Source organism: Lacerta agilis, chromosome 2 (genome assembly GCF_009819535.1).
Source record: "Lacerta agilis isolate rLacAgi1 chromosome 2, rLacAgi1.pri, whole genome shotgun sequence".
NCBI lineage: Eukaryota > Metazoa > Chordata > Lepidosauria > Squamata > Lacertidae > Lacerta > Lacerta agilis.
Genome location: NC_046313.1, coordinates 26,373,588 through 26,392,548, shown reverse-complemented (window position 1 = coordinate 26,392,548; position 18,961 = coordinate 26,373,588). Strand labels below are relative to the sequence as shown.

The window sequence follows — 18,961 nt, the reverse complement described above, 5'->3', positions numbered from 1 at the left end:
AGTGGAGGAAAGCTAAAAGTGTATTTCTGTGCAATGTAGCGGCTAAGCTATGAAGTACCCTATTTGAATTGTGCCTTGGCCATGAACTTGCTAGGTGAACTTAGGCAAATCACTGTCTCTCAGCCTCAGTCCCACCATCTGCAATATGGAAGACAGCAATGCTGACTTTCCTTATGGGCTTGTTGAAGCAGTGGTTTTAGGATTGCATGCAATCTCCAGGCCATTGAAGAGGGACCTACAGTTTGTAGAGGGAAGCCTGCGTGGGGCCTTTGTTACATATCTTTAGGTTCCAGGTGAAAAAGTTTCTCTTCAACCAAGCATTTGGCTGATTAACATTCTAGGGCTTTTTAAATGTGTCTGTGGGAGGTGGGTTTTTTTTTGTTTTGTTTTTGTTTTATTGTGTATTTTGTATTCTCATTTTGTATTTTTCTGTTGGGAGCCTCCCTGGGATGTTTAGATGAAGGGCTGTATACAAACTTAATAAATATTAATAAAATAATAATAATTTGTATTGTGTGGACTTTTACTAGGCCAGTTTTTACTGGGAATATTAATGAGCTCGGGGGGGGGGGATATTGAATGAAATTTCCCTTGACCATCCTATGGGAGTAATCATGTGATATGCTAATCATTAAGTCATTGTAAAGGTATGTTAGATCAAGTAATCAACATGTATTAACATCAGGTTTAGATTTGGTGGATAATACATTTTTAAATTCCCAATAGTGTTCATTCATAATTTTCCTACATAATCAGAATGTTTGGGCAGCTGAAATCAGACCAGTGGAACTATCAGCTCTCCTGTTTTTGTTTTACGAATTATTTCTTAAGGCCATAGATAGACGAATATAAACAATATCCTTTGCTAGCCTGCAGGCACTAGAATTAAGGAGTTATAACTTAGAACTGTGGTCACCTCATTAATGATAGTATAATTGACCATCCCCATCCAACTCCTGACAGTACATAAGTTAACTAGTGTTAATTTAAACTCCATGTAATAATGGTGCCTGTGGGATGCTTATTGTAGAGAGAGAAATAACCACATTAGTAAAAGAGCAACTGCTCAGCATTTTACTGCATTAATGTCAATGCCCATTTAAATAAGTATACTGAGGTTTTCAAAAGGGAAGATGGTGACTCTTTAACCTGTGTAATAAAGTACTACTGAAAAATCCCACTAGTAGAATTTTAGGGAAGAGTGAGATCTTGTGACCAAACAAAATGTTCCCAACACCCCTTCATTTTAGATTGTGCCCTTCAATGATGAATCTAGCATCTTATACTTGAGCTTAAGTAGGTATGCGCCCTCCGTCAGATTTGTGTTTCAGCATCACAAGGTTCATATTTTTTCTTCCCTGCTGAGGGAGGAAATATGCAGCTGATAATGAAAGCCCATTGTTACCTGCCCTCTTCTGCATGCAGAGAGGACTTTAATTGCTCACAGATGTTGGCAGTTCATACCACCTTCACAGCAAGCTTGCCACCATTCTGTTTTTACTGGTATGTCACAATTCCTTGAAGGAGGGAGATGCCATTGATGCTGATGTACATTCCGTTATTTTTTCCCCACAGGTATCATATTGAGAATACAGATTAATGCTCAATGTTATCACCAGAGTCTTCCACTGAAGGGTCTGTTTTCCTCAGGCAAGCAGAATACTGGTGGAATTTGGTGGAAATAGTAGCCAGTTTCTGGACAAATAAGTGGCCACTTACCTAACTGGCATCAGTACAGTGGTACCTCGGGTTACATACGCTTCAGGTTACATACTCCGCTAACCCAGAAATAATGCTTCAGGTTAAGAACTTTGCTTCAGGATAAGAACAGAAATCGTGCTCTGGCAGCGCAGTGGCAGCGGGAGGCCCCATTAGCTAAAGTGGTGCTTCAGGTTAAAAACAGTTTCAGGTTAAGAACGGACCTCCGGAACGAATTAAGTACATAACCAGAGGTACCACTGTATTAAAGAGAGCCCAAAATAACCATTCACTGGAAGCAGCAAGCACCCCCCACCCCCACCCCCAGCAAGAGTTAAGTCTGCTTATACATACAGCTTGGCTTCAGTCATTTTCTCCTGCTTTGCAGCTCTCTGCAACAAGCAGCTTTAGTTACCTGAAGAATGTAGTTATTTTCTTGAATCTTTGTCTCTCCCACCCACTTTGTTTGACCCCCACCCTTCTTGCATTTTCAATCAGGAATAAAGAATGGTTACTATTTACCCACCTGGTGTTTAGCATCCTGCAGAACTCACTCAAGAGAGTTCAAAGCAAAGTCAGCTTCCTTCTTTTCTCTTCTCTCTACCTATTGTCACTTTAGTCTTTCTTATGTATGTATGTATGTATGTATGTATGTTCATTCATCCTCTTTTTCTGGCCTTAATATGTCATCCCCAATGCTTAAACTGGCATGCAAGTGCACAATGTTTCAAGAAGCAGTTGCTAATGAGCCTTATTAGCACTAAAAGCCAGCCTGCTTGATTCTAATCTAATTGGCATCCAATATGAAATGTGGGGAAAGCTCACTTTCAAAGGGAATTACCAGTATTCTCTTATCAGGAGAGGTGGGCTATGTCCTTTCCTTATTATCAGACACAGCAAAATGCTGGGGAACATTCATTAATACTGGCAGTGAATAAAATGGGTTGAATCAGGGACACCATCTGTGTGGGGGAGCTTAACCTGTTTCCCACCATGCCAACACCAGTCATTAAGAATCAAGCCTTCTCCTAGCAACATTGGGCCATACTAACTTATGTTTCTTGGTCACAGTATAAAGGGATTTTAGGTCCATCCCTGTGTATTAGGCCAAAACACATACTATCGGGTTTAGTTCAGTCTCTAGAAGATTGTATGCTGCTTCTGTGTCCTTGATCCAGAAGTTTCTCTCCATATTTTGCCATTTCTTTCCTGTATGCCTTTCTCCTCCTGCTGCAGTTTATCCAAGACACAACCCTGCCATGATTTGACATTTGTCTTTTTGCAGCCATCGCTTCAACTTCACTCTGGAAATTAGCATTTTGTTGATGTTGGCTCGGCCTGCTTTTCAGATGATTTTCGTCTGGCAACAGGTCCCAGCTTAACAGTTTCATCTCATAGTTACAACACCATGCTTCTCAACTGAGTGGCCTTTAGGGGACCAAACATGAGTTTGAAGACTTTTTATTAGTGACTTGTGCCCTTTTCTTATTTCCTCCACATTTTTCTACACAGTAGAACATTTGGAATAATTAGCATTGAGGAACATGCTGTAGAAAGGTTACGTTTGGATTGGTCATCTCACTTGATATTTCACAAAGGGTCTGTGAACAGAAATCTGGTATCCTGCAGTTTAGGAAGAATGCTCACTGCTCAGATCATTGCGGGTTTAATATGACATAAACAACTAAATTCTACAGCCTCGTTATGAGCATAATAAATAAGAGTACTTTATAGTTGTCAAAATATTGGCAAGTTTTTGTCTAATAAGTTAAATCATGGTTCATTGGGCACAAGCTGTGTTCACTGTTGGCCGTAATTGTCATTGGCTCACCCAAGCTGAATTAGGTACTTCTTCCTCCTTGCAGAAAGTCCATTAGTAGAAGCCAAGGAGGAATGGAACACTCTAAATAAATGTTAAAGGCCAGTAAGTAAGGGCAGAGCAAATGCACTCTACTCTTAGAGCAGGGAAGCCAACATGATGCCCTCAAGATGCTTCTAGGCTACAAGTCCCAGCAGCTGCAGCCAGCAGGGCCAGTGGTCAGGGATGATGGGAGCTGTAGTCCAACAATATCTGGAGGGCATTGTGTTGGCTATCCCTGTCTTAGAGTTTTAATCAACACTGTTGTCATATTGCTGTAACAGTAATGGCTAGAAAACTGCTGGAAGCCAAATTCTACCATTCATGGCACAGTTGCTTTCATGCAATAAGCTGAATCCCTGTGCCTGTCATTGGGGCTTAGACCAGAAAATCTGCAAGATCTGTGTTATGATGAGAGGCGTATGCAGAGGGGAGCAACATCAGCATATATCACTGATGCACATGCATCATCCAGACAACTTTTTCCAAGTTTTCAGAACAGACCAAGTTTCTTTAAACAGAGTTTTGTGACATATCCATATCAAATTGCCTCAGCAGATACAGAGAACAGAGAAGAATGCAAATGCCAAAGGAGCCAACTGGTTCCCAAGGTAGCTTCTGAAAGGGAAAGCTTAAAGTCACTCCCTTTCTCCCCATGGCTGTGTTTAGCATAAAAGTCAAAGGAAGCATAAAAGAAACAGGAAGACCCCAAATTTTGTCAGTTACAGAATGAGTATAGTTATGTAGTCTGGGAGATGTCGCTTCTTTCTACACCTGGCTTGCAGATGGCTGTACTCCCAGTACATTGCTTAGGCGGAATGAGCCAGAGCTGAGTTGTTATCTGTAGAACTGGCTTCCTGATTATTGCTTTCAAGGACTCTCTGTACACATGCAATTGATGAACTAAATGTAAATCATTCAAAGACTAAAAATAAATTATCTTCAGCTTATTGTTCTCTCTCTCTCTCTCCCAATTTATCTTGTTTTTCAGTCATGCCAAGCCGACCTTGTGAAGGACAACGGTCACAAATATTTCCTTTCTGTTTTGGCAGATCCCTACATGCCGGTAAGATCAAATAATCAGTCTTCACCACCACCACCCCACCTCTCTGATTTGAACTTACGCTGGTTCATGTGCTGCACTTATGAGGCAGCCATGCTGTTGATTTTGTAGATGGTTAGAAGTTCCTTCCACAAAGTTGTAACATGCAACTGTCCTGTTGATGAGTAGCGTGGAGAAAATGGTTAGAGGACACTTTCTCCCTCTTTCTTAAAGGAATGAAATGGTTTGGCAGTATATTCAGGACTGAATAGGGAAAAGGAAGTTATTTCTTCACACACTGCATTTGTGGACTTCATTTCCAAAGGCTTAGATGACTTTCAAAGGGGTTTAGATAAATTCATGGTCCATCAGTGGCTATTAACCATAATGACTACATGAAACCTCCATGTTCAGAGGAAGTACACCACTGAATACCAGTTATTGGTGGGGTGGGCATTATCTTCATTCACTGCTTTTTAGCTTCCCAGGGGTGGTCAGGTTGGCCACTGTTGGGAAATGAGAACCTGGGCTAGATAGACCTTTGATGTGGTCCAACGGGGCTACTCTTACTTATTACAATGTGGATGTGGTGGGGCACATAAACCAAAGAAGAATCTTAAATTGCACACATTTTTCTTTTGCTCAGTATTAATTTCTTCTTGTGAAAGAGACCACAATAAATGAACTAAATGGGTTGTTTATTGTCAATAAATATACCTTAAGCCTGTTAAAGAAAAAGAATGTTGCAGTAAGGGCACTTGTATTTTTTTGTATTTTTTTGAACTTCACTACTATTGCTAGTATGAATCAGTCAGGCACTGTTCTCTTCTCTATTATTATTTTTGTAATCTTGCACTTAAAATGTCAGACAAAGTAATTTCCAGTCTTCCTACACTGCATGTGAAATGTACTGTCCTTGGAAAATTTTGATACAGTTCTTTAAATGTATTGGAAGCACAAAAGGTATTTGACACATGGAGAGGTAGAGGTGACAGAAAATTTTCAGAATTCTTTTAGAGAAGGATGCAAATCCTGTGCAACCTTTTTATTTTGTCTGAAACGTGTCTGTCTATTTGTTGTGGCAGGCGTTGTGTTTTGTGATTTAAAGTTAAAAGCACTTTCCACCTTCGTACCCTTAGAAAGCTTGAACCCACAGTAAAATGAATTTACACACTTCTATTTGAAAGGGCAGTCATACAAGCAAATGAGATTAAATTGTTTTCATGGCCATTTTCATTATTTCTTTAATTTGGATTGTTAAGTTAGGGAGACCTTTGAGAACCCTCAGGGTCAAAAGAGGCAAGTTCCAGCAGGAAGGATTTTTAAAAATAATAATAATAAAAATCTTTACCTTGAAACATTCACTTATTATTTTATCTAAACTTCAATCTTTTGTCTGTGTTTTCAGGCTGAACATAGGACGATGACAGCTTTTATCCTGGCAGTGATTGTCAACAACTACAATACCGGGCAGGTGAGTAAAAGTTGAGGAAGGGTATGGATGGCTCTACACCTGACCTCATTAATAATCTTGAATAAAAATGTTAAGGACCTAACCCCATGCATCTATGCTGCTCTAAAGGAGTTGATTTCCTTAGAATTGTTTTATTGGCAAATAATGTGTTAAAATATCGTGCTCTGCCCTTTGTTATAGGAAGCCTGTCTTCAAGGGAACTTGATTGCCATTTGCCTGGAGCAGCTCAATGATCCACATCCTCTTCTGCGCCAGTGGGTGGCTATTTGCTTGGGGCGAATTTGGCAGAATTTTGACTCTGCAAGGTGGTGCGGTGTGAGGGACAGTGCCCATGAAAAGCTCTACAGCCTTCTCTCTGATCCAATCCCAGAGGTAATACAGCGTCCAGTGGAGAGAATGGTTCATGTGCTTGCGTTAGCTGCCCAAAACAACTTCCCTATTTTACTTGATCTGATCAGGCTACACACCACTAAACTATGAAAGTATTTCTGTACCACCAAAGAACATATGTGGGCAAGTGTACAGCAATAAAATATAAAACACCTTTTAAAACAATTCAAATAACCATTAAAGTGGCTGGCTAATGAAACAGCTGCAAAGGCTGTTTAATTTATGAAGATCTTAACTAATAAGGCATGAACATGATTAAAAGAAATCTTAGTCAATTAATTTCATGAGTTTTGAGTAATTAATCTAGTAATTAATTCTATATATGGGTAAAAATAGTAATTCTGAAGGAAGCTTTCTTCATTGTAGCAGATGTCATATTTTAATATACATTCCCTTCTATGTAAGAGAAAATACAGAATGCCTCTTTTAAAAGAGCACTCACCACTTGTAGTTTTTATGAATACTTGTATTAGGCAACATCCAGTGATGTCTGCCTTCTTATGCAATGGAAATCTGTTGGTGCAATAGAACTTCTGGTCTTTGTTTCCCTGTATATGCCCAAAATCCACTCCAGAGGGTTTCTCAGTTTTCTGGAGCAGATTTTGCAGATTGTGGGGACTGTAAGGTGGAAGAGAAGGAGAAGCCCATGGATACCTGCCCAGTCAATATATTTGATTAAAGCTTATACTAACTGATTAATCTATTAACTATTGCAGCCCTGTAATCTGTTAACTATTGCAGCTTTCAACTGATGTGTTGAGGGTCTACTGGCCATGTGAAAAAAACATAGCTCTCATATGTCTGCATTTACTTACTAGATGTGTCCTTAATGTTGGGAGTCCTTTCCAATAGGATGGATATGTTATCTTATGACATCTTTGTACTAAAACGTGCAAGTGACAAAGTGTATGCTAAGAGCTTAAGTTGGACAGAGGTTATTTATGTTTCTTTTTCAGGTTCGCTGTGCTGCAGTCTTTGCCCTTGGCACCTTTGTAGGCAATTCGGCTGAGCGGACAGATCATTCTACCACCATTGATCACAATGTTGCCATGATGCTGGCTCAGCTCATCAACGATGGAAGTCCCATGGTCCGAAAGGTATAACATGGGGTTGGGAGGGGTAGGTGCTAGAGCCCCTGTGTTACTGCTTAGCTTGTTAGACTTTTATAGTTCATTGCAGCTGTTCGAAACTTTGATTTACTGAAAACAGGGAAAACCCATAGCACAGTGATAATGCGCATTCTTTGCATGCAGAATGTTCCATGTTTAACCTCCAGCCTATTCCAATTAGCAGAGCTGTGGGTCTCACTGCTTGAGACCTCAGAGAACCTCTGACAGTCAGAGTAAAGAATACTGGACTAAATGGACCAATGACCAGATTCCTTATTCAGCAGCTTCATCATATGTTTATATGATCTGTTCAGACTGTCCCTTGGCAATTTGTGCTTAGGTTTCCTTTTTCCCTCTTGAGCAGGTCATGAACATGTGAGACCCTGAATGATAACAGCTTTAAAACATTACAAGGTGAATCCTTGCACCCATGGATATTGCCAAACATTAAATGGCAAAAGACACATAGTCTTCAGAAATAGCCCGATAACTAGTTCATGTATTGAAGAGAAAACCCAGGTTACAATATAAGAGCAGCTGTGGACTTACTGTAAGCCTTAGTTTGATAATGTGGAAATAATAGTGGCATGCCTTCAGGAGGTAGGAATGTAAATTATTTTAGCTCCAAAGTGCTGTGTTAATTGCAAACAATAATAAAGTATTGCTAAGTTTCCCCCTTTCTCATTAGAAATTCTGTAGGGGTTCTTCAGGTCAGGGGAAACTACTTAATGTCTGTTCTATTTAAATGCAATTCTAAAACTGGGCATTTGAGTTGTTTCTGTACAGTGTATTGTAATCGCAAGGTAATTTAGGATTCCCAGATGTCTAAATCTAGCCCTCCTATTCCACAACATGAGGGGTGTTATAAAACCTTAGCTCTGAAATTCTGTTCTGGCAACATTAAGCAATAACAAAAACATGGCATGTTCGCAAACTGGCACTCTCTAGGCCATTCTTTGCGAGATTAATGAGGATGAATATGCATACTTTGTGTACATGTGGTAGTGGCAATGGCTATCTGTCCTAAAATTTCTTTGTTTTCTGGAATTGGCTTTTGTTCATGGTGCACAGCCTTCGTACACTGCTGCTTCTGCAGGCACGTCTTCCTAGATCTTTGTGCCAGTAGAATCCTTACAGTAAATTGATAGCACAGCAGGCTTCCCATTTTACCTCCCATGTGGCCACTTCTCATTGGTTTCTCCTTGTTTTAACATCTTGTCTTCATCAGAATGGTTAAGAAGAGGGAGAGTTTTTTGAGGGGGGCGTGAAGTTAGCCGATGTGAATCTTTGGCTGCTGAGACTGCTTCATCATATGTAAGCAAGTGCCATTTCCTCAATGCGAGAAACAGGGAAAGTTTTTGCACTTCTGCGGGTCATACTGGCTTTCTGTTTGTTGATGATTTCTTTGAATCACAAGCCCTGTCGTGTCAATCATTTTGTCTCTCCGTTTCCTGAGAGGCTTACGTAAATTTCAGTTTGCACTTGCCTTTCTGTTTTCAGCCTGAGGAATAACATTGTACTGCTTTTCTCCCTGTCCTGGGGGAAATAAAATTAACTTCATCACCCAGAGTGTGATAAAGAATACTTGCTGCAAGAGGTGGTATAGGGTCAGCGGGGGGAGTTGACCTTGAATTGAGGGCATACACATCACAGCTCCCGAGGGCCATCATTCTGAAACACAAAATGCTTTTTCTTGTCTGACCTGAACGTCAGGCCGCTTCATTTTGCCCAGTGGGGCCAGGCATGAGGCCTTTATCAATATGGCATTTCATTTGCTGTACAGTATGAGAAATCCCTTTGCAACAGAAAAAGGGCATTGCATAACAAAATAATGAAAGACCAGGCATTAGAAAAGGATTATTTTAAACCTGGCACCATATCCATCATTGAAAAGTGTGCTGCTGAATGCCAAAGGAAAGTGATATCTGTCAGCAGAGCTGTCAGGCTTGTATGTCACTACTTTCATTTTGGAGCTGCTGCATAAAAAAAGAGGACAGGGAAATGAGATTAGGTGTCCTGGCCTCTCTCTCCAAGACCTCAACCCTCTGCAGAATTACTTGATGCTCCTGCTACTTCCTCCCGAAACAGAAGCCATGTTTTGTCTCTGTAGTTCTTTCCTATTTATCACCCTTTTGATAGCAGAGTCTTACATTACAATCTACCAAATTAAATATGAAATATTAATTTGTTACTGGAAACAAGAAGTATGTGGCAGCCCTCCGAGAGGAAGAAGGATGAGTTTTGCAAGTGCAAGAGGGAAACAGGACAGTTCTATTCAGCAAAGAGCTTTCCATAATGGGTTGGAGGGGAGAGGGCTGAGATGAAACAATAGTCCCTTGAAGATTGTTTTTTCTAACCTCCCATTTTAGAGCAGTAGCATATCAGTCACTTGATAGCACTGAGAAGCGTTGTGACCAGAGCTTCCTGCCTAGTCTTGTCAAATTTATCATAGGCAAAATGAATTTCATCTTTTCTAGCCTCTGTTTGGGTAAATAGTACTGTGTAGGGCTATTAAGAAAATGCCTTGGTAAGTTTCTGATCCTTCTGCACAAATGACTAAACAACAATAACAAGAGACTTTAATAGAATAAACAAAACTCTGTGCTAGTCTTGCAGAATTCAAGATTTCCCACCAAGAAATCTTTGCCTTTTTCATAGAAAATAAGTAGCAGGTTGTGTTCCCCCTAAACCACCAAGGTTCTGCTTGCCCAATGTCAGATTTGATTTCTTTTTTGAGCTGACTGTGAACCACTGTGAACAGTTATGCATTTCTAACAGGGCATCATGCTATTTTCTGTAACTCTTGGAGTCATCATAGAAAAGGTTGGCAAGGCTTTAAGGTCTGGACCATGACCCAGGAGGCCACACAAGAACCTTGCCCTTTTTATGATTCATTATCCTACAGAGGAGCTTGAATGGACCAGAGAAGAATGGCACAATGTCCACCCTTCCCCTTCAGGTCTTCCAGTAACAGTAGATCACTTTGACAATTCTCAGCTGCATCAAAAAGTAGAGAGTAACCAATAATGAAAGATCTTTCGTTGCAAAGAATTCACTTTGGAGTAAAATGTTCCAGCTTTCTTAAGATCGTCACACTAAAGTGAAGGAAAAATCAATGCTTCACAAAGCCAAGTATAAAAAGTGTCCTCGTCCCCACTTGAGGTGACAAATGGGTATTAATTTTGTCAGAAGGCTGGTTTCACAGGGACTTGATTCTCTTGCTTGCTTTATTTGAAGTTGCTCACAAAATAGACCTCCAGCTATAGGTATATAAATTCAATAAATAAATAATATTTCCGCTGCATTTTCACAAAAGAGAACTTTGTTAAGTACTGCTATATGCTATTTTGAGGATTGAGGGAGATAATATTTGCTGTTGGTACTTTAAAGTCAAAATGTACAACCCAATGAATGATTGCAGGAGGGATGGGGGGCCTATCACAACCCAGATGTCACAGCCCAATTCCCATCAGTCCCACCAGTATGGCCAATGGTCAGGGATGGCATGAGTTGGAGTAACAGGTCCTCCTCCCTGCTTTACAAGATACACTGAGCTGTGAACAGAATGTTTCAATAGCACTCTTGCTCCTGGACTTACTAGGTTAAATTCAGAAATATAATGGCTTGACCTTAGAATTTGGAGTGGAGATTACGGCATCAGTTTGTTTGTTTGCCTTCAAGACCTGAAACATTGTTCTTTGAGTAGTCTTGGAACTTTGACTTGCAGATGGATTTCTGCTTTTCTGTTATATTATCAGGTGAATGAGATCTTTCCCTGGTTTTTTTTTTGCAGTGATTGGAATTCTTTGCTGTCAGTTATTTCACATGCACACAGTGTTCAGAAGTCTGTTTTTCCTCCTTTGCCCTCTCCCTAGGAGTTGGTGGTGGCATTGAGTCACCTTGTGGTCCAGTATGAAAGCAATTTCTGCACTGTTGCATTGCAGTTTATGGAAGAAGAAAAGAACTATGCACTGCCATCACCAGCTGCTCCAGGTAATACATCACTTTCTTTATTAAAAAATTATAATAAAACCGTAGAAGGTAATTCTATGAGGGAGGGCAGTATATTGACTAAATCACATATTTTTGGCAACACTTCCCCCCCCCCAAAAAAACCCCTGATTTTGTGTGTGAAGGTGAAATGAGGGCTTCATATTGGCTCCATTCACACATCATGGTAGATTAAAGATTTATTGTGGAAGGACAAATAGTTCCCACTTCACTTCTCCCCTAGCACAAGCAGGAGCAACAGACCACAGTCCCTGCCTTAGCATTACATCCAAACGAGGAGTAATGGTTTGTTTTATTCTAAGCAAACCTTAATATGAAGCTAGGGTTTATTCTTACTGTGACATGTGGACTGGGTCACTGTTTTCTTTCGCTTCTCCTCTTCTTTTCCTCCTCTTTGTACATTCTTCCTAATTTGGGAAATACAGAAATCTGGATAAATTGTGGCTGGCCTTTTATCTTGTGAAATGTCATCTTAAATATTAAATATCCCGGATAATCTCTGGGGACTTGGGAACCTCTCCTGTCAGATAATTTAGATGAAAATACAGTTGTCTCCCTGCAATGAGTAATTCAATAGCCCCTTTGTCTGAAAGAGTGGATTATATTAAAAAATATGAAAACCTACTCTCCCATTCCCTTGTCTTTCTTGTTGCTGTTGAATAAAATAATAACGTGTTTACTCAGGATAAATTAAAGCTGTTATGTAAATATAATGCACAAGAAGCATCTTATCTCCAGCATCAAGACCCAGCTATATCTGGCACAGAATTTCAAAAGCTGTTATACGACACAAATGCTTCTTGGATCTCTCTTAAGGAGGAAAACAGTTGAAATGCCAGACACTCATAGTATACTGTAACTCCTGCAGCTAAGCATTTGGCGGGGGGGGGGGCAACCCTTAAGCTTTGGTTGACCTTTGGTTATAGAAAAGCTATCTGGCCTCACACCTCACCATCACACCCCACCACATTCCTTTAAATGGGGTTGTCATGTTAGTCCCATTAGAGTTAATGGAGGCTGCACAGCACTTGGTCAGCAAAGTCTAAAATGAACGCATGGAAAGAGTAGCACAGATTTAGGTCTTGTTTGCAAGAGGATGTATTCTCCTAATGCCAAAGTAGGGTACTTGCAGCAGTTAACTTGCTTCTCCATTTATGGACTACCAAGGCCTAATCCAACTTTGTATAGTATTAAGGCACAGTCGTGCTAAAAACAGAAAGTTGTGGTCCTTTTTCTGGATGTTAGGAGGGTGGGGTAGGAAATGAATAACAATATTGTCTCCATAGAAGGTGGAAGCCTGACTCCAGTGCGAGACAGTCCCTGCACACCAAAACTCCGTTCTGTCAGCTCTTATGGGAATATAAGAGCGGTCACAACAGCAAGGAATTTGAATAAGTCTCTGCAGAATCTCAGTTTGAATGAAGAATGTAAGTTTGCTTTTCATGATTCTCTTATCATTTTCTCTTTGCATGCATGTAAGCAAAGCTTACTCATGTGATTACTACCAACCACAGCAATAATGAACCGACTCAGTGCCTATAAAAGTTTGGACAGCATACCTAAGTGATGTGACGCAGGATTAGATCCGGAAAACATGAGTGGAAGAGAATTCACAGAAGAGCACTTTCCCGCCTCCTTTCACTCTCCTCCCACTGCCACCCCATGTTAAAGGCCAATTAAGAGGGTCAGGGAATCCTCCAAAAGAAGGTTGGAAGGGGCATGGGAGGTGCTGAAAGGGGAAAGGGGAGTTCACATGATGCTTCCATGTGATTTGGGGTGATTTCCCCCTCATCTAGAAATGCACCCATCACATTCTAGAGGGTCCCCTGACCCTCAGGATTAGCTTTTTGCAAGTGCAAGGTGGAAGAACAGCACAGTAAGCCCCCTTCTGCTTGCAATTTCCAGTGTACTCAGTTTTTTTTTTAAGAGATATTAAACTAGCCTGTCTTTATATCTTGGGGTTGCTCTTCCCATAACTTGAATGTTCTAGAGTAGTGGTTTCTAATTAGCTATGTACTGCACACCTCCTGTTTTTCAAAAGCCAAGCCATGGACCTTTGAAAATGTTGACATCTCTGTGGTAGTTTTGGTTATGTTATTGGTGCCACCATACCTTCCCAACATGTCCCAGCACAAAACAGGGACGTGCTCATGTGTGAGTCATGTGACCAACGCAAGAGCACAGCACCAAAAAGCACATTTTTTGAGTGCTGTGCTCTTGCATGAGAGCACGGCCTCCCAAAATGGGATGTCCCAGACAGTTGATGGGTATGTGCCATGGGCCCCCTGGGTGGGCTATGTGGGCCCCCTGGGGTCTGCAGGCTAGCAAGTGGGAACCACTGCTCTAGAGCAGGATTTTCCACAGCCACCAATACCAACACCCTGTGGTTGATGCAATCATGCAGGAAATGAATAAAGACCTGGGGGTCAAGAAAAGGGCCTAGGAGTGAAAAAGACGTTTACTAGGCATAATGCCAAAAAACTAATTGAGGGCTATGAGCCTCAGAAATATAGGCATAGGCATTTACAGAGTACACCTCCCTTGCCAATGATGAATCTCTATATTTAATAAGATAATTTTACAATTCATCAATTTTATGATTTATGGTCATGGTGATGGATGATTAAGGAATGTTAATCATATATTGATATTTCTTGACTTTATTTCATTTACGTTCCTAAGAATTTGGGTTGGAGTCAATGACAACTTTATTGGCACATCGAGGGGTCAATGTACTCAGAAGTTTGGGAAATCCTGCTGTACACTAATACTCCAATGAATGTTGTCCTTGCACACTGGTTTCCGTACTTATTCTTTGTCTTCAACAGCTGGGAGCTCTGTTGCCTTTTCCCCTGGGAACTTGAGCACCAGCAGCAGTGCCAGTAGCACCTTGGGCAGCCCTGAGAACGAAGAGTATATCCTGTCTTTTGAGACCATTGACAAGATGAGAAGAGTCAGCTCCTACTCTTCACTGAATTCACTGATAGGTGAGCCTGCACATTTCCAAGCCCCCTCATCTCTATACTGCAGAGTATGGTAGGAAAGCTTTGAGGAGGAGTTCTTTGTAATGGCACATAGGCTGTTAATGTGAGTGGACAGCAACCTGACAAAAGGAGATGGGGAATTTGTTTGAAGTTTTTTTGTGGATGCAGAACAATGACACACACAGCTGCATTTGTGTGTGAGAGTGTGCCAGCTTTCTAAAAGGGGATGATGCATTTTCTGTGGTTAACAATCCCAGCAAAAGAACCAAATGTTGATTGGAATTTACAGCTGCTTCCAGTATTCTTACCTAGAAAACTGGGTGATTATATTTGGCTATAGTTTTGATGCATTGCCTTGTTGATAGTAACACCTATGTTGGCTACAATATACTAGAGCAGAGCTTTCCAAATTGTGTGTCACGACACAGTGTTTTGGCTGCAGTGTGTAGGTGTGTCGCACAGTGTGTGTCTGTATCTCTTAAAAGGGGTTAGTTTAACCTCCGGTTTGCTAGTAAAACTGAATTACCATGTCGCAAAATTATGCATCTCCAGGAAGTGTGTCACCAACATGAAAAGTTTGGAAAGCTCTGTACTAGAGAGTGGAGCTGACTGTTATTTCAGTTTCTGTTTCCCTGTTTTCTAGGGCTCATGGAGAAGTTTATATGAAGCCAGTTGTATTCATGTTTCAGTCTGCATCTGTGCATCAGTTAACTAAGTGGTCCATGGAGCCTGTGCAAAGATGAGCGGGGAGTGGGATGGAGACAGAATTCTTGTACCTTGCTTTCTTATTTCTCCTCCGCTACCATTACAACCTTCCCTCTTACACCCACCCCAACACATTTCAAGTCTTTGTCTGGGCAGGACAGGAAAGCACCCAATTAGAACAACTGCTCCTTTTGCATCATAATGGACGTGGTTAACTCATGTGCCACAGACATTTCCTCCACACTTAGCTCCTGAGTTTATGTGGAGGTGAAAAGGGGGAAATAGGACAAACCACCCAGATAAGGAAAGTGCTACTGGCTTGACTCTACATACAGAAAGCCCTAGTTTCAGTACCTGGCACCTCCTGTTATAAGTCTGAGTTGTAAAACCTGAGGCCTTGGGGGACCATGGGCTAGATAGGCACATAGTCTGACCCCGGTGTAAGGCAGTTTCCCACGTCTGTTTTCTTATAAGAGTAGCATGGCAGGATTAGTACAGTGCTTTGGTTCCTGTAGGATTGTTTGTTTGTTGTAGCTAAATTACTCAGGCTTGCTATGTTAATCATCCAAGTCCCCAGACTAAAGTAATGTAGATTTTTGAGGAAGAGTGAATTGGTCAGATATTAAACTCATGCAGACCATTCCAGAGTATGAAGCACAATATTGCTCCTAGACTATGATTCTAACTAATCATCGATCACATTGAGATGACGACAAATGGTCACACAGCCATTGAAATTTGGCCGCTACATGATAACATTGCAAAGCCAAGTAAGCGAGGATGGGAAGTATTTCCCTTGCCTTTGTGCTTATTTGGAACCCTGCCCACTGAAAAGGCATAGTTTTTGAAGGGGATAAGAGCTTATCCAAAAAGTGCCCCCCCCCAACTTTAGCTCAGGCCCGTAAAATGGCCCACTGTCTCAGTTCCTGTGGATATTTCTCCATAGTCTTCTGCTAGTGTAAAAAGATGCATATTTAGTTATTTACATGTGTCTTAAAAGAGTTTTAGAGCACAGCTGAAAAACATAGCCTAGGAATGAGATGAGAGAGCATCTTGAAGCACAAATGCAGCTCTCTAGTGCCTTCCTCATTCATATTCAGACAGGAACAGCTCATATCCAGCTGTAAACGACATAGCTTATGGAAGTGTTTAAAATTCATAACTTACACAGAATCCCATTACTTTCAGTCAGCACTTACCTCTTTAAGGCCAGGGTTTTTCTTCTTCCTCCATGATTTCTTTTTTCTCCTCCTTCCTTTTTGAAATGCATCTTCCAGCCTTGCCTCTGCTGCATCCTAAAGGAAATAGTAAAAAAAGGAAACCTGAACTTGGTCCATAGGTTTGCACTTGAGTTGACCTGAATGGCAGATTATGTAAACTTTCGGACTCTTGTCAACTCCAACCCATTCTCTCCTGTTTAAATTTCTTCTCAATTACACTGGGCAGGAGGGGGATAACTTGTTCAGGACCAAAGGCCACAATAAGAATTTCATGAGCTAGAGGGACTCAGGCCACTTATACATAATTGACACTAACATTGTAAGATTATTATGGATTTCTAGGCAATGAAAAGTTGCACTTTCTGTGTGGCACCATTTGTGTAGTTGGCAGTGTACTGTTCAGGGTAGACTATGAGTTCATTCTTGGTGCTGAACAAGGTCTAGAGGAGACTGGCTTGGGATATGAGGCAGTATTGAGAAGCAAGAAGCAAGCAGCAAGCATAGACTCCTGGGTATCTGTGGCTGGATCAGGTTGTTCACAGTACCCGATAGCTCCCTGGGCAAACAAGAGTCTTAGCCCATCCAAATAGGCCCAAGCTCCAACCTCTTAACAGAGGGCAAGTAACTTGGAGCATGGCACTCCATTGTTGTCAAGTGGGCTTCCTGGTGTGTTATCTCTGTTGAGAGCCTTAATAGAAGTGAAGGTTATGGGTGGCTGGTGAGGTGATGGAGTTTTGGATCCTTTCTTGAGATGAGCTGGTGTTTGACTCTATATAGGGCACCTTCATGAATTCAGTTAGCTTTTTTAGCTCATGGCAAGTAGCTGACTAGCCTAGACTGTTTCTCAGGACAGCTGTAGAGTCCATTCAGCATATGAAGAGTGGAGAAAGGCAATATTGAACAAGTAATAATTTATGCATAGAGTGGGGCAGGATGGAGATAAAAGCATGTGAGGAATGGCTCCATAGCTCCATGGTAAAGCACATGGTTTGCATGCATCTGTTCTCAGGTTTCTTCCCTGGCATCTCCGGTTCAAAAATCTCAGGCAACAAGACTGAGAAAGACCTCTACCCGAGACCTCAGCGAACCACTGCCATGCCAAGTAGACAATACTGGGTTAGACAGAGCAATAGTTTTCCGACTCCATATAAGGCAGCTTCATATGTTCAAAGCCTTTTGATGCTTTTGTGCATGGGGCCTTTTCTCTCAGTTGCAATCTGTTTATTATCATTTCTTAATATGCACCTTTTGTTATGCTGCTAAATGTGAAATTTATTGTTATTTCATAGCAGTTGGTGGGGTGGGGTGAATCCAACCCTCCTGATCCTGACATCACAGCTGAAAGCTGCAACGAATTAGAATTTCGCAACAGTCTGCTGTAAAATAAATATCCTTAGTATTAAATAATTCTGAGCCCTCGAACATATTTAGAGCTCCAGAACTGAACTGAGCTCACAATCAGTCTACACAAAAATCAATTTTGGTTACACACACACACACACCCCTTTCTAGCTTTCTTCATTCTTTCAATACAGTTTAAGGGCGAGGAGTCAATTTGTTGTCATCCTTGTAAAGCAGCTGGGGGTCAGAAATCTGTGTTGATCTACTTCAAATCACACAGTGATCTACCGTTAGATCCTGATCTGTCTTCTGCTCACCCTGTTCTAGCACAATATGCATAAATTCGCTTCTCCTCTGCAAATGCATGCATTTTAACAATCCCCACCCCACCCCACTTCCAGTCTATGTGAGGCCATAGCACTCCCATAAGTGGGTCAGGCTGAGGCATTTTGCTTGTCTAGAACATTGCAGCTCCACCAGATTTTGTGCTTAGGTCTACCTTTTGCTACATATCCAAATGATATCTGAATCCCATTTTTAGCCCTTTCTCATCTTGAACATACTGCATTTGTGCTTTTATGCTAATGCAGTTATCCAAGCAAAATGTGGTTTGCCTTGGAAATGAGTTTTCTGAAACCTCCAGGATCCATCAAACCTGGGGTTTGCCTGATTTGATGGGGAAACAGGAGTTATAAGCAGTGTACTTAGGAATCCACCTATACATAATGCTATTTACAGAATAATGTAACTGTTCAGAGAGTGAAGTTATGTTCTTTGTAGGGCTAGGATGTGAAAAGGTAAAACATGAGATGCAAAGGAGAGGAAAAATAACATTTATTACATTGTATTATTATTACATTTATATCTTGCTGTTCTTCCAACGAGCTCAAGTCAGTATTCTCTGTCCAGTTTCCTTCCTCTGCTATTTAACCTCACACAACATTCCATTAAAGGTTTATAACACTAAGAGAGAGTGACTGGCCCAGGGAACTTTATGGCTGTGCAGAGATTTTAACTCTGGTCTCCCTGGTCCTAGTGTGACACTTTAGCAACTACAGCACACTGGTTAGGCTTAAGAAAAAGTAGGAAACTTTTAAAAAATGATGTGTGTTGCCACAAGCATGCATAT

At 41.0% G+C, this 18,961-nt stretch overlaps 1 protein-coding gene across 1 annotated transcript in view; it reads left to right on the top strand.

The window, feature by feature from the left end:
- RPTOR (regulatory associated protein of MTOR complex 1) overlaps positions 1–18,961 on the top strand; it is a 312,090-nt gene that overhangs the window by 218,361 nt on the left and 74,768 nt on the right. The window contains 7 exon segments of the mRNA XM_033138999.1: positions 4,548–4,622; positions 6,007–6,072; positions 6,253–6,444; positions 7,419–7,559; positions 11,447–11,564; positions 12,869–13,009; positions 14,411–14,569. Of these exon segments, the coding sequence (XP_032994890.1) occupies positions 4,548–4,622; positions 6,007–6,072; positions 6,253–6,444; positions 7,419–7,559; positions 11,447–11,564; positions 12,869–13,009; positions 14,411–14,569 (892 nt within the window).